Source organism: Tupaia chinensis, unplaced genomic scaffold (genome assembly GCF_000334495.1).
Source record: "Tupaia chinensis unplaced genomic scaffold, TupChi_1.0 Scaffold000257_1, whole genome shotgun sequence".
In the NCBI taxonomy this organism is placed as follows: domain Eukaryota; kingdom Metazoa; phylum Chordata; class Mammalia; order Scandentia; family Tupaiidae; genus Tupaia; species Tupaia belangeri.
The window spans coordinates 4,834,405-4,859,576 of record NW_006159737.1 but is presented as its reverse complement, the minus strand read 5'-3'; the positions used below and the strand labels follow the sequence as shown (position 1 = coordinate 4,859,576).

Sequence of the window (25,172 nt, the reverse complement as noted above, 5' to 3'; positions counted from 1 at the left end):
GCATAAGGAATATAAAACTTTCTAGGTTAAATTGGAAAAGAAAGTTTTAGTAGAAATGCTTGGCTGTTTTGAGGAGGTTAAGTCAGAGTTCCTCCAATCGCCTCTCCTTTCACATTTGAACAGCTGTGACTATTTATGTGAAGTATCATCATATTAAATTATTTATATTATTTATTTATTTATTTTTACAATAGGGCTCATGTGCTCACCTGTGACAGATGGAGGAGGCGTTGAAAGAGTGAAACCTCACCTTCCCAGTGGAGATGGTCACACCACAATCCATTCTCTTTCACTCTCCTCTCAGGATTTTGGGCAAGCACATACACGTACCCTGCATGTTTTTCAAGTCACTGGGTCTGAGACAAACTATGCAGTCAGCCATGTGGGTGGGATCTGGCTGCCTTAACCTCTTGGCACTACATTATTTATACCTAAAAAATTTTGGAATGTGGGGCAAGGAAAAAACCGATGGTCAGTGGCTAGGTAGAGCAATGCACAGATGAGGAAGGACTGAGAAAGGCCTGTGACCTGGCTGGTGGCTGTTGAGAAACTGTTCTCTGGTAGTGAACTCCCAACTGGACCCTGCCTCTCCACAGGCCAGGAGGAGCCCAGGCACTGCATGAGGGAGGTAATTGAGTGAGGGACCCCAGACTATTTATACAATTGCCATCAAATCATGTAGGGTATTTAGGAATAGGGATGATGTAGGAATGGCCAGACCTGCCTGGAGGGATGCAACTGATATTTATAGCACCACCACCTTCTCAGTCAGACATGGCTACGGCCAAAACAGGGCCTAATTTTCTGCCCCAATAGAGCACCAAGTCTTACCTCACGGGCAGTTGAAATTCCATGTATTAGTGTCTGTAATTCTTAAGAAAAAGAAAATATGTGATAATTATCAGGACTTCCTGGGCAGAATTAGAAATAGAGATGTGTTAGGGCATTTTTTTTTGGATAATCCATAAATCATTTAAGAGTACAGTTGAAAATAAAATAAATTCTAAAAGACAATATAAAGGGGGACCAGCAGGTGGCCTAATGGGTACGTCCCTGGACTCCCATGTAGTCGACCACAGTTTGAGTCCAGGACCCAGTAGCTTAAACTCACGCCAGGCATGTGTGCGTGCCCAAGATCCCGAGAGGAGAATGGAGGAGAAGAGATTGCGGCCTGGCCATCCCCCCTGGGGGGTGATTTCTCACTTTTTGTCTCTCTGGCCAGTGCACATTCCCTATAGCAAAAACCATTCCATAAAGACAAACAAACAAGGACAAAATAAATAAATAAATAAAATAAAAGACAGTATAAAGGTATTATGAGGCCTCTAATGGCTAATAGATTTCAGACTGTGTAAGCCGAGGCGGGTGGGGAGTGAAATCATTGACAGTAAACAGTTCCCCTTCTTGCTTTAAGCTGTCTGACATTCTCCTCTAAGAAGGGCCCAACTCTCTCTCCTTTCCCAGGCAAAGGCATTTAGGAGTCTTCTAACGCATTGTAAGCGGTGAACAATTTCAGTGGCGTCAGCGAGAGAGGGGGCTGGTTGTAAGAAAGCAGGAGTTTATGAACGGCACCGTCAAGATGGCGGAGGGATATAATAAGCTTCTTGGACAACTCAGTCCCGCCAGCAGCAATGCCTGCACTATAACACTGCGGGGAGTTTCATCCAACAGACTTGCCTTTTGAAGGGCCAGGAGGGTCTAGAGCGTGAGAAATATAAGAACTTTCTAGGTTACATTGCAAATGAAACTTTTAGTGGAGCAGCAGGTACCAGAAGAAAGCCCCCTGTGGGAGAGCGGCCCAGGAGGTGTTGAAAGTAAAACCCTCTGGGATACAAAACCAAAGTATGCATCCTATGGAAGCTGGTGCAACCAGCCCAAAGCCAGGACGACCAGGCATTTGCTGGCACCTTAATTTACTTGATGGATTAATTTTCTTCTGATAGAAGACAAGCCTACTGCCTTCAATATACTCGAAGTGTGTAACAAGAAAGGATCTCGTGAAGAAAAATGAACACTACACAATGGTATTTTCAGAGAATTGCTAGTGCTCACTCTCTAAGATTAGTAGCAGCCAGGAGAAGAATAAAGGGGTTTGGAAAATCTCAGCCATTTCCCAGAATGATATGTGAGATTCAGAGAACCAGAGTCAGCATTCAGTCAAATTATTGGGCATTTAAAATACAAAGTCTATCAAATATAGGATGATTCGTATTTCAAAATCCTGGCCAGATTCGTGTTTATGAAGTCTGTGACAATGGAAAACAGGAAGGGACTGGAAAAAGTGTCAAGACTTTCTACTTCTATTTTTGCTTAAAATCATATATATTAAAAAAAAAAAAACACACAGTTTCTCCAAGTATAAAAAGAAAGCTATGTTAACAGTCTAGGATGAGATTATGCTGAGTATTTCTTGTAAATATTGAAGATGGAGTTAGAAAAATTGGGATGAGATGGTGTTAGGCCTAAGGAAAAAAATAGGAGATCTGGTAAAGAGAAAAGAAGTAGTAAATGTGTACCCCCCTTGCTCCCTTTCGTGTTTATTGTTTACCATCAGACCTTTCCCTGAGGATTTATTTAAGTGATAAACATTTATTGAGTCCCAACCATTTGCTCAGCACTGGGCAAGGTCTAAACAGACCTGGATTTAGAATGATGGCATGATCCTTGACCTCATGGGCTTCTTGGTTTATTGAGAGCAGATAGACCTTTAAAAAACTAATTGTACTCTATTAGTTGCAGGTAGCATAGCAGACATCTTAAAATCATATATATTAAAAAAAAAAAAACACAGTTTCTCCAAGTATAAAAAGAAAGCTATGTTAACAGTCTAGGATGAGATTATGCTGAGTATTTCTTGTAAATATTGAAGATGGAGTTAGAAAAATTGGGATGAGATGGTGTTAGGCCTAAGGAAAAAAATAGGAGATCTGGTAAAGAGAAAAGAAGTAGTAAATGTGTACCCCCCTTGCTCCCTTTCGTGTTTATTGTTTACCATCAGACCTTTCCCTGAGGATTTATTTAAGTGATAAACATTTATTGAGTCCCAACCATTTGCTCAGCACTGGGCAAGGTCTAAACAGACCTGGATTTAGAATGATGGCATGATCCTTGACCTCATGGGCTTCTTGGTTTATTGAGAGCAGATAGACCTTTAAAAAACTAATTGTACTCTATTAGTTGCAGGTAGCATAGCAGACATAGAAAGAAGAGAAGAGGAAGAAGAATAGATATATTTATTGGATAGCGATAGAATAGTCAAGAGATTCTTTAGGGCCAGCTCCACATCCAAATGGTTGAGGTAGTTGGATTCCAGAAGGCCAGCTGTGCAATTCAAGTCCTGGATTCGGTGGCTGAAGACACATGCCAGTTGCATTTGCAGGAGTACCCAAAATCTGAAAAGGAAGGAGAGATGGAGAAGGGATTGCAGCATGACCATTCCCCATGAAGGGGTGCTTTGTTCTCTCTTTATGTCTCTCTGTCTCTTTCTGGTGGGTGCACCACCCTCAAACAAAGACAAATCAAACATTTCTTTAATTAAGAGCTGATGTTTGAAGAGTATTGATGTAAATTGGGGTTCAACCAAAGGATTTATGCAGTGATCATGCAAGGAGGGATATTCTGGAAAGAACAGTAATCTCAAAGGCATAGAGGAATGGAAGGCCATAATATATTCCAGTAATAGAAAGTTACTTGTTCCAGTTGGGATGAATGTAGGGTGCATGAGGATGAGGAGTAGAGGATGAGGAGAGCCAAGCTGTGAAGAGCTGTGTGTTTAATACTAAAGAGCTTGAGCTTTTTCCTGCAGGTGACAGAGACAATTAAGGCGTTTATGTAGGAGAATGACGCGATCAGACTCAAGAGACATGTGAGGGGGAAAGGACAGCTCCTGGCAACCGACACTAGGAACCCAAAACAGAGGAACATATTTCCAGTAGTCCCACAGCTGGGAAAGCCAGCCCCGGTACAATTTTGTGTTTGTTTGTTTTTGATGTGTGCCTCACAATGATTCATTGTACAAATATTTTCATAACTTTTTTTTAGTAATAACGTATTAAAAGGTGGCTCTGAAAAGCAGGCATTGAAGACAATAAAACATTATTTAAAGGAGACTATAAAGTGTTTTACTGATGACATTCATGTAGGTAAACATTTCATTAGGATGCTAGATTAGAATCGTAGGTTTCATTTATAACTTTTAAAGCCACGACTTAATCACGTAGTAGGGTGAAGGCAGGAGAAAAATAGGAAAGAGAAAAGATTTGTTTTTTAAAAAAGGCACGAGCTAAAGGAACAGAGGCAGTAAGCCAACTGAAATCTAACGTGGAAGGCTTAGGGTATTAATACTGAGTACATATGCTAAAAATGTCTTAGTTCTTTCCTCAGTTTTCCCCCTTCTTATACACAAACAATCCTTTAATTTCCCTTGATTTTCTCACTAAGGGTCCTGGTTAAGGGTTTCTTGTTTAAAATTACATGTTAGTGATCTCTCACATTATAGAAAATGACTTATCTTTGCAAAAGAAACACAATATGCTGTCAGAATCATTTTGTATCTTTTGCAAACACCTCGAAAATAGATAATCTATGAAATTGGGGGGGGGGTTGTCCTGTTTGACTATTTTCAGAGGAATAAGATGCCCAAAATATATCCTAAATATTGAATGAGCATAGGCAAAGATAAGGAATCAGTGCAGGCAATTTACTGGAAATACTTCCCTTGCTCTCAGCTTGGGAAAAACCAGAAAAGACCTGGTTTGTGTCCAGATTTTCGTTTAGGTTTTTATGCCCCCTAGTGGTCTTTGGTATTTCTGCAGCTGTAAAATAATGCTGTTACTTTTACAGCACTTTCTTTGTGCAGTGTGAGTTCAGCACATTTCTATTGACATGATATGACACTGATATTCCCTTAAGTATACAATAATAACTTTTAAACATTATTTGGGCAATATATAACACTTGATAATTTAATAAAATCTGTGGAAACTCTTATCCTGAAAATGTATGTGAGAGCACATGGTATCCTAGTTTCCTGACTCGCTTGAATTCTATCCATCCATTTATTGGAAACCTTTGTGTTGCATGGAGGGACTCCTTTGGCTTCCCTTTTAATTTATTGCATGGTAAGATGATTAATGTTCCCAACAGGGTGAAAGATTTAAATATATATATATACTGCTAAGAGAATCATAGCTCATAATTTGGCTAAGACAGAAGAAAATACAGATTACTTTAAATACTTATATATGTGAGATAATTCCAAGACCAATACTCAAGCATTCCATTAGAGCTTCAGTACAGTTATTGATCATCTAAGTAAGAAAGTCAGAAACAGGACCAGCAGTTAGCATAATGGCTATGTCACTGGACTCCCATGTAGTCGACCGCTGTTCACGTCCTGGACCCAGCGGCTTAAACACACGCCGGGTGCATGTGCGTGCGTGCCCAAGATCCCGAGAGGAGAACAGAGGAGAAGGGATTGCAGCGTGACCATCCCCGCTGGGGGGTGATTTCTCGCTTTCTACCTCTCGCGCCCTTGACCTCTAAAGCAAAAAACAACAAAAAAAAAAAAAAAAAAAAAAAGAAAAGAAAAAAAAAAAGAAGGAAAGAAAGTCAGAGACAAAATCAGGAGAATTTTTCAGCCAAACATTGATTTTTAAATATCAGATAACTCTGTCTATTATGAAAGTAACTCCAAGGTCCCTCTGGCAAGTAAGTTCTATACTACAAGCAGGTGCCATTTTTTCATTTTTTTAAAATTTGCTTGAGGGTGTGTGTACTCATCAGAGAGATAGAGAGAGTGAAAAAGTGAGAAAGCACACCTCAACAGGGATGGTCACACAGCAATCCCTTCTCCTCCCTTTCTCCTTTTGGGAATTTGGGCATGCATGCACATACGTCCAACATGTTTTTCAAGCCTCTGGATCAGGAACTCAAACCACGAAGTCAGCTGTGTAAGATCCGGACACCACCATTGGCTGACCTAGCAACACTTTTCCAAAAGTCACTTACAATTTGTGAGTGTTACAGCTACTGTAACATTGATCTTTCAGACTGTAATCCTTCTAGAATACCAAGCTGATGGCAGAAAATCCATGAATAACATAGCTACTAAGACACCAAGGGATTTAATCATTAGTAAAAATCTGATCCAAATTCCAGTTCAGAAAAAACATATATATTTTTTAGTCCTCTCAGATTAGCACTTCAGTCTAGGAGAAAAATTGAAACACTAATCATTAATTAAAATACACCCCAAAATAACCCACATAATTGACTAGTGGTTTTAAATAAAATGTTAAATAGATCACTTACTTTTGTCTAGCTTTTTTTGAAGAGGTTTTTGCTATAGGTCACGTGCACTCGCCAGAGAGAGACAGAGAGACAGAAAATGAGAAATCACCCCCCCAGGAGGGATGGCCACACCACAATTCCCTCTCCTCCATTCATCTCTCCGGATCTTGGGCATGCACAGATACGCACCCAGTGTGAGTTTAAGTCGCCAGTTCCAGGACTCGAACCACAATCAACCACATGGGAGTCCAGCCACGCAGCCATTACACCATCTGCTGGTCCCACCTTTGTCTAACTTTTTAAAGGATACCAGTGTTTCATGTACTTACTCCCCTAAGCACCCATATTAAATTGTTTTCATATTAACTATTAGAGTAGTCGAAATACAGCATTTATTAAACCAGAATCTACCCTATACAACATACAGGATGCTCCTGGGCTTCTGTGCACCTGCTCGGGTCTGTTTGTTTCATTTCTTAGACCTAGTAATTTGTGACTTCTCATTGTAAAAAAGAAATGGAGAGTGAGAGAGATCGAGTTACAGGAAGCATTGGGCTTTATTTTTAAATCAGCATTTCCTTCCCGTGGTATTGAAGCTGTCTTTCATCTTCGTAAGTGTTTATAAATGACATGATTTTTCCTTTCTCTCTTAGTGTCCATGAGAAAGAGCTTCACAGATGGAAAGTCATGCATTAGATGGGAGATCTGCCTTTGATAACATTTAACCCTTTATGAAATGGACCTACTTTCATACTCTTTAAATAAGAGAAGGAAAAACAAACTCCATGATTAGGAACAGAAAGCTAACGCTCTCGTGTTGAAAACTGTGAGAACAAATTCAAGGGACTATGTCTCCATTTGGATCTAAAGACAGCCATATTCCAGCCGTGTAATTTCTTAAGAAACATTCAATAGGGGAAAACTGCGTAGATATTAATCGGATGTGGTGACAATGAATTATATGTAAAATTACGCACACTTTACAGCCTATTTCTATGTTACCTGATAAATCAGGAAGACAGAAGGACAGATGGATAGATTCGGTCGAATTGTTTGCTTGGATTAACCAGATTCAGGCACTTTTTCGGCATTGAGTGAGCAGAGATTGTGCTAGAACTGAAGGGCTGTACCTAGAACTCTTGGACACTATTTGAGATGAAAAACAAGACAACCAAAAATTAAATCTCTTTTAAGGAATTGGTCTCCGCCTAATCTGATCGTTAACATATGGCAAAATATGTCATTTTTAACCAAGTATTTTTGGGCAGTGTGTGCACATTTAGAATTAACATTTTTATGCAAAGTATGCCTTCCTTTTAACTGATGTCAGGAAGAAAGGGAGTGATAAACTCACAGCCTGGCAGATGTTCAGGGTGGAGAAAGGGCAGAAGGAAAAATAAGAGGCTCTGCAACAATTTGGAGCGACAAACGAAAGGACGAGAATCAGGAAACTCCCTTGCAATCGCCCCATTACCTAAAACTTTTGATAGTTACACTCTTAGATTAGGGTATCTTCTCTCCTGTTTTCTTTGTTTTGTTTTTGCTTTTAATAAGTCTGTTCTTGGGACCAGCAGTTAGCATAATGGCTATATCTCTGGACTCGCATGTAATCGACCACGGTTCAAGTCCCGGACCCGATGGCTTAAATTCACACCGGGCGCGTGTGCGTGTGTGCCCAAGATCCCAAGAGGAGAATAGAGAAGAAGGGATTGCAGCGTGGCCATCCCCCGTGGAGGGTGATTTCTTGCTTTCTGTATCTCTGTCTCTCTCTGTCTTTCTGGCGAGTGCATGCGTCCTGTAGCAAAAATCCTCTCCAAAATAAAGAAAAATAAATAAATAAGTCTGTTCTTATCTCAATGGGCTTTAGGGGCTTCTCGTAGTCTCTTAATCAACTTTATCAAGTATAGGAAGAAAAATGTCTAGATGACAATAAACGCCACATCCACACAATATTTTAGTGTAACTTCTTTGAGGAAATAGCTATTCGAAGACTAGAGATATAATATTAAGGAAAAAAAAAGAAAGGAAAGGAAAAAAATAGAGTGTAACATGTAATACCATGGGGCTTAGCATAAATTGAAGAATGAGGAGTCAGGGGAAAAAATGAGTTATTGTATATTGAGCATAAAGAATAAAGTACCATCAAGTAACCAAGTAGCTTAGGATAGAACTAATCACTAAAAGATGGCAGTTATTAAAGAACATTTAAACTTCACATGATCGTTTTACCACCATAAGTGTCAGTTTTCCTTATGGAGCTTTCTATTCTAAGAATCTCCTCCAGAGTTTCAGAGAAAGATATTTCCTGGTTGTGGTGGATAATGTTCCTTTGCTTTTTGCTATTAGTTTGAATACATGTTAAAAGATACTTTTTTAAACAAAAGAGAGCAGCCGGTTTTGTCAGAGAGATGTTTTCCCTTTTCAGCAAATTCTGTGCCCAATTACAAGTTCACAGATAAAAATTACTCCCTCCCATTTCTCTAGGTCATTTCTAAATGAGGAGAGAGACAAAATGGATAATGGAAGAAAAGATAATGAATCATACTGTGTATTTTTCATTATTCTCCAATGTCTTCAAACTTGTGAAATATGCCGGAAATATTACAACTCCCAACAGCAGCCCAACCTTAAAAGGGAGCAAGGAGATTAGAAAGGGTAATATATACAGTACCAAGGGGTGTGTGGAGGGAGACAGCTGGTGCTCCCTAGGAGGCAGCCCAAGGCTTAGTCTGTTTGGTACGTGAATACTTACATGACAACCTAAGCTATCCCAGCACCCCCAGTTCTGCTTCCCTGTAGTCTTTCACCATCTCCTTCTACCTTATCTCACAACAGCAGGCCCTTGGGCAACTTCTTCAATATCTAGAACTGTTGTCTCTCTTCCCAAAAGTAGAAAGGTCAGAGAAGAGCTATCCACCAATGAACACCATTCCCCCTTCCTTGACCACCTTATAGCTGCCGTACTGGCCAGTCATCATCTCAAATGCTCATGCGTGCTCAGTTGTGAAGAAACCATTTAGACATTTAAAAAACATCTTAGATAGGGGCAGGAGAAACTGTACCATAGATTCATTTAGCTACTTTGTTTTATGTATTTATAGTTTTTAAAGCTTTTATTCATTACAGGGACTTGATGCTTGTCTTTTCTGACTATAACAGATAACTGAGTTATTTAACATTCTTTTTAAGAAACAGTTTCTAGACCCTGGTAGGCATTAAAATCCAATCCTTTTTATTAAAAAAAAAAAATCACAACTGTGTGCATGTGTATATGTGTGTGTGTGTTTGTATTAGCCTTTTCTGTGGTGACTACATAATCAATGCAAAAAGATAAACATAGCTGGATACTCAATGTATGCTGTTGCAGACATAGAAATTAGCTAATGTGCACACAGAAATGTATAAAAGGGTTTGACCTTCCAGACTCACTGACAGTCTTTGTACTGAGAAGATCCTCAAGCCTTTTTTTACACATCTTCTAAGATTTTTTTTAGCATTAAGTATTTCTTTACTAACATAATCTTATTATGATTTAGGTTCCTAGTTAGACTACAGAAAGAGACCTGTTTTGATATAGACATAGCATTCTTATTCTTGTGGTATTACCATTTTTTTTTCTATAAAGTAATATTGTCATTCTGGTGCCAAAACATTGTAGAATTTTTTGTTATAGCAAATTAGTTCAGCTGTTGATCTACCACAAACACCAACAAGAATGACGACCTGGGTTTTCTAAGCAAAGGGCCCAAGCCTCAAATGAGGTCAACATATTTCAGGCTAGTCTGTATGCCCTTCAGTTACTCTCACCAACCTTTCCCTGGCCAGTTCTTCCACAAGTTTCATTTCCATATTGACACGTAAGTACTTTACCCCCCAACAAAAAAATATTAATTGGAGTCATTGTTTTCTAGGCCACCCCCTAAGATATGATGTACTTCAAGTTCTTCTAAGCCCCTGGCATCTGAATTCTACCACATCAGTTCCTCTGAGACCTGTTGTTGGGGAGCATTCTCAGAACTCCTAGCACCCCAGAGCCCCAAAGTGATCATAAAGTTGTTGGAGCTCTATAAACACAGTTGGGTAACTTCTGCTGTAGTGTGATAAAAAGAAATTCCTTCTTGACCTCTTCTCCAGGAAGGAACCCTTACATGAACTCCGTATGAGTAAAGAGGATGAGTTACATTCATTCAACTGATGTGTGGTCCAGAGCCAGCTTTATGCTGGTGAGATACAAAGTAGAACAGTCCTGCTTTATCAAGTTTATATTCTAATGTCAGTAGGGTAGATGAGGAGTCAAAAAATAAATGAATAAACAACAAAATATAATGTGTTTATAGGTACTATAAAGGTAATCGTGTGGAGATAATGTTTCAGAAAATGAGTCAAGGAAAGAATAAGGCTACTGTGTTTAAAATAGCTGGAAAATAAGTTTGGGATGAAGAACTATTAAAAATAAATGAATGACCTGGGGACCTGCACACTTCTGTGGATTACAAAACAAATAGGTTGGAGGTGAATAATGTGTGGTTATGGTTTTATTTGATACAAATTCACATAACCTTATAACATTAAACCACATCTATAGAGCTATCATCTCTTTTCCTTTATAGATCCTTCTAGACTGTTAATTTGCTGCATTTTAGTAAACTGGTTTATCTCCTGACTTTTCTTAATATTCTCTAATAACTGCAAGTATGTTGGGCTTGCCTTATCCTATGACATAGTTAAGCCTAGAATGCAAAAAAGACCAGTGTGGCTGGAGTGCCATTGAGCTTGGTAGAAGGAACTTTGAAATATAAGCAGGAACTGCATGTTATAGGCCCTTGGGAGCAAAGGTGAGGAGTGTGTACCTATTTTAGTTTCAAATTCATTTCAAGGTTTAAGCAAAGTAGAACTGTCTAATCCTCATGCTTAAAATCACAACCCTGGCTCCTATGTTGCCATAAATCATAGAGAGGAGGATGTGGAAAAGAGTGTTCAGGTAAAAAGCTAGATCCAGCTCGGGTAAGAAGTGATGATGGCTTTGTTTTATTGTGGTAAAGTGAAGGTCGTCAAAGGACCCTAGTAGGATACAGTTTGGCTTGGTCAGAGACAAGACCAGCTGAAAGATAAGATATGGAAGCTTGGGTTGTAGGGTCACTCTTTCAGTTTTGGTATGAGCAACTGGTTGGTTTGTGGTTCCATTTAATTATGAGTAGCAGACTGTGTGAGAAACAGATTTGGGGAGGGGGCAGAAGAAGCTGGGGAAATAAAAGTCCTTTCTGGCTAATTTAAGTTTTAATTGGTTATTAAGGCATCTGAGGTACACACAATCAGACCAGACTACTGGAGGAGCGATATCGGGGCTGCCCATATATGTTAGATAGCCAGCTGTGTTAGATAATTTTCAGCTAGAGGATTGGATGCAGTCACATAGAAAGATGGTTCGTGTGCAGAGAAGGAGAGGACTCAGCCCTGAAACTTAACGTACTCTCAGATTTAAAAATCAGATAAGGGGAAAGGAGCCAGAAAAAAAAAGATGGAGAAGAGGCAGCAAATGAGATCAGAGGACAACTAAGGGAATTTTCTCATATTGAAGCCAAGAACAAAAAGCGTTTCAAGGAGAACATAGTCCACTAATCAAATACAAATGAAAGATCGACTGAGATTAACATGAAGAAATGGTCATTGGGTTTCACAAGTGAAGGTTAATGGAGAACTTGAAAAGTTTATCTTTTCAGAGAATGTACCAATGAAACAAATGTGATGGACTACTTTTTCGACTTAATTTTCATAACCAGTCCAATGCTGAAAAAAAAAATTAAGTGGAAAAGTGTGTTATCTAGACTATAAATTTCATGGGAGAAATATTGACTATGAAATAAATGTAAAGAACTATGCCATATTATATAAAGGACAAATTGAAGAGCTATCATTACCTCATCTGGCTTAAAATATTTTCCAATCAAAGAGATTTTTAAATGTTAGGATCATTTTCTATGAGACAGAGAGGTCATTTTTATATTCTGATATTTATAATTCCTGGTTTTGTAACGTCTGAAGCCATGTATCTTAACAGTCATGAAGTAAAAATAGGTGTGTTCCAAAAGTCAATTTGACAAAAAGCAAAAATATTTTTTTTAAAAAAAGGTAGAACTATCTTTCTGTAACTTAAAAGAATGCATCTTTTTCTCTAACTCAGGTATGGTGACATGGTACCAAAAACCATAGCAGGGAAGATTTTTGGCTCCATCTGTTCACTGAGCGGGGTCTTGGTCATTGCTCTGCCTGTTCCAGTGATTGTATCCAACTTCAGCCGGATCTACCACCAAAATCAACGAGCAGACAAACGAAGGGCACAAAAGGTGAGTATTGAGCTCCGTGCCAGCAGGATTTCTCAACTTCACTTTTTGTAAGGACCTTTAAAGTCCCTTAATGATTAATTCAGTGGTCCAGGCCGATCAATAGTTGCATCAGTCAGGACCAGTTAGGTTGTTCTATACGAAAAAGAAGCTTAACATCTCAGTGGTTTAAAACAAGAAAAATCTCCTCGTCAGTCCATTATTGGTCCAAAGATGTAAACTTCATCTTGACAACCTGCTTCTGCAGTCATTCAAACAGGGAGGAATGATGTGATGAGGTGCACACTGCCTCCTGAAGCCTCTTGCTGGGAGTGACCTGAGTCACTCTCACCTCAAATGCATTAGCCAAAGCAAGCCATGTGGTCATGTCTAACTTTCGAGTGGGCAAGGAAATAACAATATTTTTTTAAGAGAGATTTTTTGCTGTAGGGTGCATGCACTCACCAGGGAGAGACAGAGACAGAAAGCAAAATATTACCCCCTAGGGGGATAGCTAAGCAATAATCCCTTCTCCTCTATTCTTCTCTTGAAACTTTGGGCATGCACGCACATACACCCAGCATGAGTTTAAGCTGCCAGACTTGAACTGCAATGAACTATGTGGGAGTCCACTACGTAACCATAGTGCCATCTGCTGGTCCCAACCCAGCATGAGTTTAAGCTGCCAGACTTGAACTGCAATGAACTATGTGGGAGTCCAGCTACATAACCATAGTGCCATCTACTGGTCCCAGGAAATGCAATCTTAATATGAGGCCAGAAGCAGAAAGGAGGACATATTTGGCAAGCAGCATTGATGTGAGAAGTAAAGTAAAAGACATATCCTTGGCATTTTATTAAAATCAGATTTCTAGATCTGATTCATTTAGTTTCTGTCCATCAGGAATCAAGATGGTTCAAGTAGAAGAGGCCAAAATGTGTGAATGTGCATGTTGGAGAGCCATCATTCAACCCAAAGCAGTCTGGGTTCCAGTTTCGTACACTTACACACTATGATTAGCTGCCTCTCAGAAAACTGATTCAATGTTTAGTGGATTTCCTTTGCCCATTCTTTGTCAAATGATCACCCTGAAAGTCAAGGATACTTTTGCTTAAAAGTATCCTTGGAATCCTCTTTTGCAGATTCCTCGAGGTTTACAGTGCTATCTTTCCAGTATCCTTCATGGTCACACTATCCTTTACAGATAGGATAATTTTCAGAAATGCCCCCAAATCACTTATATCCATGACTGAAGTGAATGTACGATCTGGATAATGTGGTAAAATGATATAGTGTCATTAGAGATTTTTGTATAGTTTAGTGACTTTATAGGTAATTGCAGGGCAAGATTTTAAATATGGTTTTTGAACAATGTTGCCTTTTTCTTTTTTCTCAAGAGAGAGGTTTTTGCTATAGGGTGTGTGTGCTTGCCAGAGAGACAGAAAGCAAGAAATCACCCCCTAGTGGGGATGGGCATGCTGCAATCCCTTCTCCTCCATTCTCCTCTTGGGATTTGGGCATACTTGCACACGTGCCCATAGTGAGTTTTAAGCCACCAAGTCTAGGACACAGTCGACTACGTGGGAGTCCCGCAACATAGCCATTATGCCATCTGCTGGTCCCCAATGTTAGTCTTTTTGGTAAAGTGTAAAATCGCATAAGGTAACTCTGGAAAGTTCAAGTTAAATAGTGTGGTCACAAAGCATATTGTTCAGGGAATTCATTCCTGTCCATTGTCAGAGATCATCTTTCTTCAGCAAAGACTCACCCTTTCAGCCTCATAGACATTTGTTTAACAGAACACCACATTTTGAGACAAATACCTAGCTCTTAACTAATTATTACGGAGAAGAGTAATAAATAGTTCAGTTAACATGGAAATAGAAAACTGATAACCCCGTGAACAGAGAAGGGTAAAAAACGGGAATAATCATGTGCAGAGTACATATATCCTTGGAAAGCACTCCTGGAAGCATTTCAGCCACTACTGGCCCCTCTCACAAGGAACCTTCATGTATTGCAACTGGGGCTCTCCACACACTAGAATCCTTCCACTAGGCACACACACACATTGTCTAAAATAACAAACATTTTACAGAAAGCTTAGCTCCCTACCAACCATCTACTTCATCCTAGAAATTCCTTCCTTAAGATAAGAACTACTGGGACCTGCACAGTGGTTAAGGCACTGGACTCCCACATGGCCGACCATGACTCAAACCCTAAGCCTGGCAGCTTGCGTTCTCACTTTCTCTCTCTCTCCCTCTGTCTCTCTCTGGTGAGTGCTCTCTCTCTCTTTCTCTGGTGAGTGCTCGTGCCCTAAAGCAAAATTTTAAAATAATAATAAAAGATAAAATCTACTATATGAAAATTGCATGAAGTACAAATTTGAGCTTTATAAAACGATCTCTAAACTATTTGTATTTTTTTTTCAGTTCATTATGTGCAAAAGGCAAGTCAAAAGAACATTTTAGAAACTTTAAGCCTAAATAGATTTATAAAGCATAAATAAAATTGATTTTATAAAAATATCATTGAATATTGAAAAAATATGTTTTACGAATGTTTTTTGGTACCTTTAAAATATATGATATAATATCTACAAAAATGCCATGAATTTGATATGTCATGAATACAAGAAAAACTGGCCTAATAAAGTCAAATATGATAACTTAATAAATATATCCAGTAAATAGTCTGTGACTAATAAACTGAACACAGTCATCTAAGAAAGAACATGGACCAAATAACCTATCAAGGGATATTTTCTATTTTACTCCCAGGGCAATTTTAAAAAGAAAAGAAAAAAAAGAATAAACCATCATTAGCCTAATATAGTTTATATTTATCCTGGACTGGTTGATTTGACAAATATCAGTTCTGCAAAAACAACTAGCTAATTCAGTCAGGCAAGCAGTCTATCCAATAAAAACATCATTCAAGCTGAATAATTAAAGTAATATTACAAAATGGTTCTTGAAAATAGACTTTTTGGTATTTAGTCCAGCTACTGGCTCCAAGCTCAAACAAATGCATAGAATATATACAGTATGCATTTGAGAAAATCATCATTGCTATCAGCTTCTTCTAGACTCCTCTCCCAAATACTATACCTACATTTGCTGCCCACTCTCTCCACTAAAGGGAATGTATCATTCAGTCCATTTCTTTGAATCCTTGATGAAAAGTCTTAGCAGAACCGGCAGATGATGTAATGGTTACATCTCTGAACTCCCACATAGTTGACCACTGTTCGAGTCCCAGTACTGGTGGCTTAAAACTCAAATCGAGTTCATGTATGTGTGTGTATAAAATCCCAAGAGAAGAATGGCGGAGAAGGGATTGAACTATGGCCAACCACCCTGGGGGTGACTCCTTGCTTTCTGTCTCTTTGCCTCTCTATGTCTCTACAGCAAGCACACACGCCCAATAGCAAAAATCTCTCTAAAAAATAAAAGTCTCAACTAAACACTAACCTGTGGGTGAACGTAGATTTAAACTGTGCCAGCCCTTCTCTAAACACATTCTTGGTCATTGCATTTCAGTAGATTTATTTGTTCACTTAGTCATTCAATAAGTATTTATTGAGTAGAGTGTATTTTCCAAAATAAAGCTGAATTGGTGCAATGACAAGTGATAGGGCTGACATTTTAGAACAAGCATTCTGCCCTGTTTTAAAATATGAATTACACCGCATAATCATCTGTGTACCCAGATGACTAACCTGCGAGTAATAATCAATAATAAGTATAATTATAATTCAATAATACTGACCACATTATCTAGAGGTTTTGTGTGTTCTGTATGTTTTATTTCTGGTGTTCATAATATTCACAATCAACTTGCAAAGAAGGGTTTATTATTTTAGTGATACAGATGATTTATATATGCTCACACACCTATTGGCTAAAAAGTCAAGATATAAAATTCCAGCACTATTAGACCTATGAATCTTTTGAGATTTTTCTGTAGATAATTGTACATACAGTGAGTTTAGAATCAGTAAGTCAATTACAGTGTAAGTAAATATTTTACTTTTCACATGAAGATTTTTTTTTTTTTTGGAAAGGTTTTTGCTATAGGGCGCGTGCACTCGCCAGACAGACAGACAGAGACATAGAGACAGAAAGCAAGAAATCACCCCCCAGGGGGGATGGTCATGCCACAATCCCTTCTCCTCCATTCTCCTCTCAGGATCTTGGGCACGCACGCACACGCGCCCAGCGTGAGTTCTAAGCCACTGGATCCGGGACGCAAACCGCGGTCTCCTACATGGGAGTCCAGCGACACAGCCATTATGCTAACTGCTGGTTCCCTCACATAAAGATTTTGACATTAAATGAGAAAAATAGTAAAATATTTGGTCTGTCACCCTTTATGATGTTGGCTCCCAAACTTTAGATTCACTGGAATCACATGAAGAGCTTGTTTAAACACAGATTGCTGGTTCCCACTCTCCAAAGCATCTGGTTTTGTAGTTTGGGTTTAGAACTTGAAATTTTTCACTTTTAGTGCATGCTTAGGTCTAGGAACCAGACCTTGAGAACCATTGCTTAATCCACTCTGCAATATCCTAATCAAAGAATTTTTTAACATAATTCTAGTATAATGAAAAGGCAAGATGTAACTCTTTCTTAGACCCTGAGAATGATCTTTCTTAGATTATTCACTATTAAAAATAAAATCACCCAGAGCAGCCAGCAGGTGGTGAGGTGGTTAAAGTGCTGGACATACCCATGGTCAACCAAGTCTAAGTCCCATATGTGATGGCTTAAAAATCACTCCAGGTGCATGTGCATGCATACCCAATATCCCAGGAGAAGAATGGAGGAGAAAGGATTGTCATGTGGCCATTCCCCCTGGGGAGTGATCTCTCACCTTCCCTCTCGCTGCCTCTCCCTGTCTCTGTTGAGCACACATGCCCTATGGCAAAAACCTAAAAAATAAAACTTCCTGGTTTTACTCCAAATGTATGTGGATAGCCTATGTTTTTCCTTTGTCTGTAGTTAATAGCCCCTATTGTTAAAACATACAGGAATCTGGAGATCACATACTTCTCCGTATTTAATCTATGTTTCATTTTAGCCTAAATGGGTTTCTTACCTTTATCTTAAGTCTCTACTCCATCCCCACACTACTTCATGTGGCCAAGGAGTGAACTCCTACCCAGGGTTCAAGCTTGGGTCAAAAATCAACCTCACTGTGAAGATTTTGGTTTTGGACATTGTGAGCACCATTAGTTGTTCCTCCTCTTCTCCTACAATATTATGTACAATCTGTTACCATGTATTACGCTATATTCTCTCTCTCCCTCCACTGCACTGAGTGTAATGCCCCCTAAAATAGGCCTTAATATTTGTGTAATGAGTAAAAAAATAAGTACATGAACAACAAGGTCTTGTTCACTTAGGCAGCATCCTATATGACTAGTATGATGGGTATTCCTAGGACCAGTTGAAACAATATTGGAAAGCATAGTTTTGTCTCCTACACCCTCCTACAGTCTCTTCCCTCTTACTGCCTTCTCAAGGCACAGTCTCTTCCCCAGATCCAAATCCCAGCATTCTTCCTGTCCAGCCTTCTCCAGGACTAACCAAGCTCCACAGCAGGAAATACATTGACTTCCTTCCCCTCTCTGTCTTCTTCTTATTTCTTGGCACTAACTTGACTGGGGCATTTCCAGGGCAGCTATTTCTCTTAGCAAAGGGAAATAGTTCCAATAAAGTTCTTCCAGTTTTAAAATCTGATCAAGCTTAATATACTATTTCCACATGGGACATTTTACTAAACCTTAAATGAAAGAAATGCCTGTAAGTAAAAGCCCCAGAATACATTGTATGGGGAGAATGTAGGCCCATATTTGAGAACTCTAAAATTGCCTGATTATCAAAGAGAGGGCTCCTCTACCACAATTTAAAGACTGCCTAGTATATTTATATTTTTCAAAAGTATTGAACACATTTTGTGATGAAGTAACAAGATGGTGTAATATCTTCCCTCCGTGTACCCCATACCTCATTCAGGAGATTTGAGAAAATAACTATCTTAATACTGTTTGACTTGTAAGTCTCTCTCTGATTGGCTTATAGCTTCTGTTCCAGAAATATCCATGTGTTGCTTGGTTTAATTAAAAAAGAATCTACTTGTTAAAAAATAATTGCGTTGCACTGCACAGTAGCTTCTGCATGCTCCGCAATAAAAGAGTCCCATGTTAAATTAATTTAAGGAAAAACTGCATATTTTTTTGTTATAATTATTTTTAATTTTGTTTATTCATTCATTTATTTTTACCAAAGAGAGAGAGAGGAGAAAGTGAGAAAGCAAGTCACCAGGTCCAGGACTCGAACCACAGTCTGCCAAGTGGAAGTGTCCAGTGACTTAACCACCACACCACCTGCTGGTCCCTGAAAAACTGCATATTAATCCCCTCTTATCCTCACAATGAATATCCACAGTATATGTTGTGAAAACCCAACAACAAAGAAACCTGTTTAACATTTTAGCATTTTTCCACATTTTCTTGACCACAGAGCCAACTGTTTGCTTCATCTGGTTAGTTTGGATTTTACCCATTATATTTACTAATTCTTTGGAATCAGTTTTGAGACACCATGCTGAGATTACAGGATTAGGCAAAAAATGAACTTAGGAAAAATTGGGATGAGTACAAAAATATGCTTATGAGATAAACAAATTTTTCCAACACCATTGTTATTCCTTAAAGTAGATAAATAACTTGACAATAACAGTGAAGTTTTTATGTGAAAACTGAGAAGAAGTCTAGCCAGGTGGCATGGTGGTTAAAACAGCTGGATCCCTTATGACACAATTTGAGTAGCTTGAGTCTCAGTCGCTTGAAAAATACACAGGGTGCATGTGAGTGCCTGCCCAAAATCCTGAGAGGAGAGTGGAGGAGGAAAGACTGTGGCATTGTCATCTCCCTGTGGGTTGCTTTCTTACTTTCCCTCTCTCTCCCTCTCTTTATTCAGTAAGTGCATGAACCCTATTGTAAAAAAATAAATTAAAATATAAGCACAGTCCGATGTACCAGACTACAGGGCTGGAAGTCATATGTCCACCGCAGTTCCAGCCCTCAGCCTGGTTGGCCTGAAAGCACACCACGTGCATGCACAGGTGCCCAGGACCCTGGAGGGCTGAGGGCTGTAGAAAGGGGATGACAACGTGACCAGCCCTTCTCTATCTCTCTTTCTCATACGTGCATGTACTCTATCATGAGTAGGGAAACACCTGACAATATAAATCTTATTTTTAATTCAAATTGTGGAACCCTCCAACTTTTTCTTATAGGCTAAGGTAATTTACTAAGATCTTCCTCTACTTTCCATATTGTTTGCTAGTACTCTACCCTGTCAAGTAGTTGTTTTCCTCAGGGATGGAGACTAGAAGAAATGCATTGCCTTTTTATCAGCAGATGCTTTTCTTTTAACCTCCCAGTTGCACAGTCAGAGTTGCCAAAATTGTCATACTAAGAGAGTGAGAAATAAAGTGATTTTCTAAAATATCTTTGTAAAATAATTTCCCTCAATTACCTGCTGGAACCAAAAATGTAATCACAGGTCCTAAAGGCTGGTGTTCAAAGGACATTTGGTGTGGTACTCCACAAGATCAATTAAATCAATTAACTCATGTCGTGTTGTAGGGAAGTAAAAGAACAGTCATGATTGAAATTGAAATAACAGGTTCATTTTCTAACACAGTACATGGCTAAACAAAAGTGGCTTTTCTGTTTCTAAAACAAATGATTCTTTTTCCCAAAGCTTTGAACTACTTCTGCAGTAGTGATTGCCACTATATATAGACTTTCCATTATATGATGAAAAAATGCGTCATTTTTCTTTTCTTTTTTTTTTTTTTTTTTTGAGAGGTTTTTGTTATAGGGCACGTGTGCGCACCAGGAAGACAGAGAGAGACAGAGAGATAGAAAGAGAGAGATCATCACCCAAGGGGGATGGCCATGCTGCAATCCCTTCTCCTCCATTCTCCTCTCGGGATCTTGGGCACACATGCATACGCGCCCGGCATAAGTTCAAGCCATTGGGTCCGGGACTCGCTCTGCAGTCAGCTACATGGGAGTTCAGCGACATAGCCATTACGCCAACTGCTGGTCCCGAGAAAATGCATCATTTTTCTTTACTTGCCTATAGCTTTGGTTAATGTACACAACTCATTAATGAAAGAAGGTAGCATTTCCAAAGCTGCTGATAAATGCTTAGATAATTACATGGGTGTAACTAGTGACTATGATAGACAATTTTATTACATATGGTTTCAAGTCACCGAATCCGGTACTCAAACCATAGTTGACCATCTGGGAGTTCAGTGACTTAACTACTTTATCACCTGCTGGCTCCCATTTATTCCTTACATGAGCAGGAGAGTTAGAGAGAACTGGTAACGGAGAGAGGGACAGACATCCCCAACAGGATTTTGACCTCTAATCCAACCCCAGCCTCCATCAGCACTGGATCACGGGCTTGGCATACTCAGGGAGTTCTTCAGAAATGAACCCAGAACTTTTCTATGTAGGTCAGCTTTGCAAAGTACCATGTGGGTCAGCCTTGCAGAGTGTCCCATTTTACTGCTCACCACCATCCACCCCCACTCCCCTCCAGTTGCTTTTTATACATGCACTTGCTAGATACACATCATACAAATAGAACAGTCATCAAAATAGTGCACTCCAGGAAGTGAAAACCAGACTCATTCTATGGCTATCTAAAGACAGACATACAACAGCAGATACAAAGTAGAATGTAATACCAGAAATCTAGCTAAATAGCCAGGATGCTCAGTTATACCTCTTGGGTGATCTCAGTGTAAAGGCGAGAAACTGAAGTGACCCTAAACTCCCTAAACTGAGGGATGCCCTTTGTTTAAAAGAAAAAAAAGGGGGGGGCTTTAAAAATTAGTAATAATATTATAATTTTTGGGGGATAAACCCACTATATGCTTCATTTCACCAAATACAAGAGTGAAGTAGAATTCAGACGGGCATACAGTTGTATGTGAGCCTATACCAGTAAGCAAAGTAGATAAGTTAAGGAATTTGTTTTAGAGAGCCCATTTTGTTTATCATAGGATTTACATTGGGTAGTTTAACAGGATAATTAAAAACATGAAATGTGTACTGGAAGGTGCAGGTATAACTGAATGGTAGTTCTTCAGAAGAAACAAAGCAAAGGAAAGGGATTGAGGAGAAGGAAGGGGAGAAGAAAAGAGAAGGGAGCAGAAGTGGTAAAAAAAAGAAGACAAAAGAAAAAGGAAGGAAAGGAAAGGAAAATAATGCAATTGGTTCCTGAAACTTATTTACTAATTTTAAAAAGGAAATTCATTTAAGTGAAAAGGAGTTAGCTGGTTTGCTGGACAACTGATCTTTGTTTCATTAAGTTACTAGACTGGGATGACTTGAACTTTAAGGAAAGTAATACCGCCACTTTTCTTTTGACACAATTGAGAGAAGCAATAATAAAATAGCTTCATTTTACTTTACAAACTTAATACAATTCTTAAAGCAGAACCCATCTCCAGGGTAATTAATTGATCTTACTAATGACATTCATGAAAACAAAGTACTCAGGGCTAGAGGGGTATATTCAACAGTTACATGTGAAAAGCTGGCTTACTTTCAAAACTATGTAGGTTGATGTTAGGATTATACAAGAGTGCATTCACTGTTTTAAGAAAGCAATTCATAAGTATTAACGGGACATTCATTTTTCTTGTCCTGCAGAAAGCGAGGCTCGCCAGGATCCGGGCAGCCAAGAGCGGAAGCGCAAACGCCTACATGCAGAGCAAACGGAATGGCTTACTCAGTAATCAGCTGCAGGTAAATGAAGCCCTTTGCTTTTTTAATGTTCAATTTATTGGTGTAACATTGATTTAGTTCTACTTAACCATATAATTTTATTATGAGTAATTATGAAAATAGCTACCAAAACAACAGAAGTGTCATCTTTTAATAACTTCACCCCATACATTCCAATTGGCTATAGCAGATAAGACACTGTGCTAGAAAAGTAACCAATAAATCATAGTTTTCATTTATGATGAGGCAATATTTCTGCACTGTCTCATATTAACATGAGAAAGGTAAAAAAAATGTTCAATAGTTCAAATGCCTTATTCTGTTTTGTTTCAAAATTTCTTATGTTTCTTGAAAATCATTTGGGTTGGGGGTATGGGTGGGTGGGCGCTGTGCTATGATACCTTGTTTTACTTGTTTCAAGGAGAAGGAACACCAGTGTTAAGGTCATTCAGTATGAGACATAATTTGCGAAGCTTTACCTTTGCCTTCTCCTTTAGTATTTAGGATTCCAATCATCTTTACTTACAAAATAACTTTTATGTAAGTAAGCATGATGATGATTTCAGGATTTTTCTAAGTCTGAGGTCAAATTTTATTATCCAAAGATAATGGTTCCCAGGCTTACAGAGGTCCTCGAATGAGTAAAAGAGATTTAAATTTCCAATTCAGGGATGCATGTCTGAAAGATAAGATGGATAAGTTGATGAAAATGCAAATGCCGATCAGCCAACTTAAAAAGCAAGTGCACGTTTGTCCCTTTGTAGTTGGAAAAGTAAAATGCTGCCATTTAATCTTAGAAAATAGGCCAGATCCCTCTGTGGAAATGTGTAGCCAAGGTTCTCGTTGTTTGCAAATAAATAGAAAGCTCCTCTGTCTTCTCTTTGTTAACAGTCCTCAGAGGATGAGCAGGCCTTTGTTAGCAAATCGGGCTCCAGCTTTGAAACTCAGCACCACCACCTGCTTCACTGCCTAGAAAAAACCACGGTAAGGAGCCCACATGCTTAACTTCTCTGCACTCGGACAGGAATTCCGCTTGCTTCACTTTTGTTCTCATTTTCTAAACTAATTTTAGTTGCCACCTAATACGTGTAGATATTTCTGGGGCCCTCTATTTACTTTTGCACATACTTAAAGCTTCCAAGTGTGTTATCACTTTCTGCATTACTGGTAAAGATGCTAAAAACAGCCAACCAAACCAACCACTTTCCAATTACTTTCAATTGGGGAGAGTTGAAATGACCATCCTAAACCCTCTAAATTAGAGGATGTTCTCTACACAAAAAGTGCTTTAAAAATTAAGAATAATGTTATATTCTAGATAAGGTCACTGTGTTCTTCATTTCAACGAATTCAAGAATGAAATCGAATTCAGATGGGCACACACAGTGTGTGGCCCTGCAGCAGCAGATGTTGCTTGGTTTTGAAGGAACATGAACGATTTTGATCTTTATCTCATGATAAGTGGAAAATTATCTAAGGGTTTTAAACAGAGTAGTCACATGATTACATTTGTATTTTTTAAAGAATTATTTCATTTAACTTTATTTATTATCATTATTATTTTTCAGTTTTGATCAGAGAGATACAGAGAGAGAGAGAGAGGAAGTGAGAAAGCAAGCCACCAGGTCCGAGATTTGAACCATGGTCGGCCATGTGGGAGTCCAGCACCCTTAACCACCATGCCACTTGCCGGCCCCACATTTGTATTTTTTAAACAAGGAAATGGACACGTCTATAACTTACTAACATAACTCTGAAAGTCAAATGACACATTATTGAAAGAATATATTCATTTCTGTCTTTTCCTTTTCTTTCTTTCATTATTTTACCATTTAGGGCTTTTTAAAAGTGAAAAATGATTTAACATTAGCAAATATAATTTAAATTGAGCTACCTACAATAATATATGGCAACCAAAAGCAGAATGATTTTACTTCCTTACGAATTCTTTATCCACAATCTTTTCTCTAAAATGTAATACCTAACTTGAAATTCTGTTATGTCTCCTCACATTATTCTCTGTACTTTAAACAGTAAAATATTACATTTCGTTTATTTCAAAATGCTTGTCTCAGCAAAGAAATGACAAAATGAGTAACTAATACAATCTATTTCTTATTAGCCAGTGAATCGCCCCAATTGTTTTACTAATATTTCAGGCTAACCCATGGTTAAGTGGAATTTATTACGTGCAAAACTTTCCATTGTAAGGCTTCACACGCACAAAGGAAAAATAATAATTGAAGTCATTCTCTAGTAGTGCAGACCAAAAATGTTTTCCCTTGTAATTCTGATGCAAAATTCATACGTAGGCATTTTAGGAGGCAATCTTTTATTAAATATTTTAAAAGCAAAATTTACATGTCTATAAATTGTAGTATGTGAAATGATGTTCATTATCATTTCCTACTGAGCTAGCAATTAAGAAGATAGCAGTGGTTGGGGCCAGCAGGTAGCGTAGTAGTTAAGGAGCTAGACTCCACATGGCCAGCCACGGTTCAAGTCCTGGACCCAGTGGCCTAAAAATCACACCAGGCACATGGGCTGGCATGTTTAAAAACCTGAGGGAACAGAGGAGAAGGGATTATGGCATGACTTTCCCCCTCCGGGTGTGATTTCTTACTTTCCCTCCCTCTGTCTCGCTCTGGCAAACACATGTGCCCTATGACAAAAACCTCTTAAAAAAAAAAAAAAGAAAAAAAGAAGAAAGATAGTGGCAAAAGAAGCTTGAATA

The 25,172-nt window shown here is 38.7% G+C and overlaps 1 protein-coding gene across 1 annotated transcript in view; it reads left to right on the top strand.

Moving 5' to 3' along the window:
- LOC102497933 (potassium voltage-gated channel subfamily D member 2-like) overlaps positions 1 to 25,172 on the top strand; it is a 608,667-nt gene that overhangs the window by 581,006 nt on the left and 2,489 nt on the right. The window contains exons 2-4 of the mRNA XM_006149225.1: positions 12,473 to 12,635; positions 22,364 to 22,459; positions 23,330 to 23,422. Of these exons, the coding sequence (XP_006149287.1) occupies positions 12,473 to 12,635; positions 22,364 to 22,459; positions 23,330 to 23,422 (352 nt within the window). The remainder of the gene's footprint in view (positions 1 to 12,472; positions 12,636 to 22,363; positions 22,460 to 23,329; positions 23,423 to 25,172) is intronic.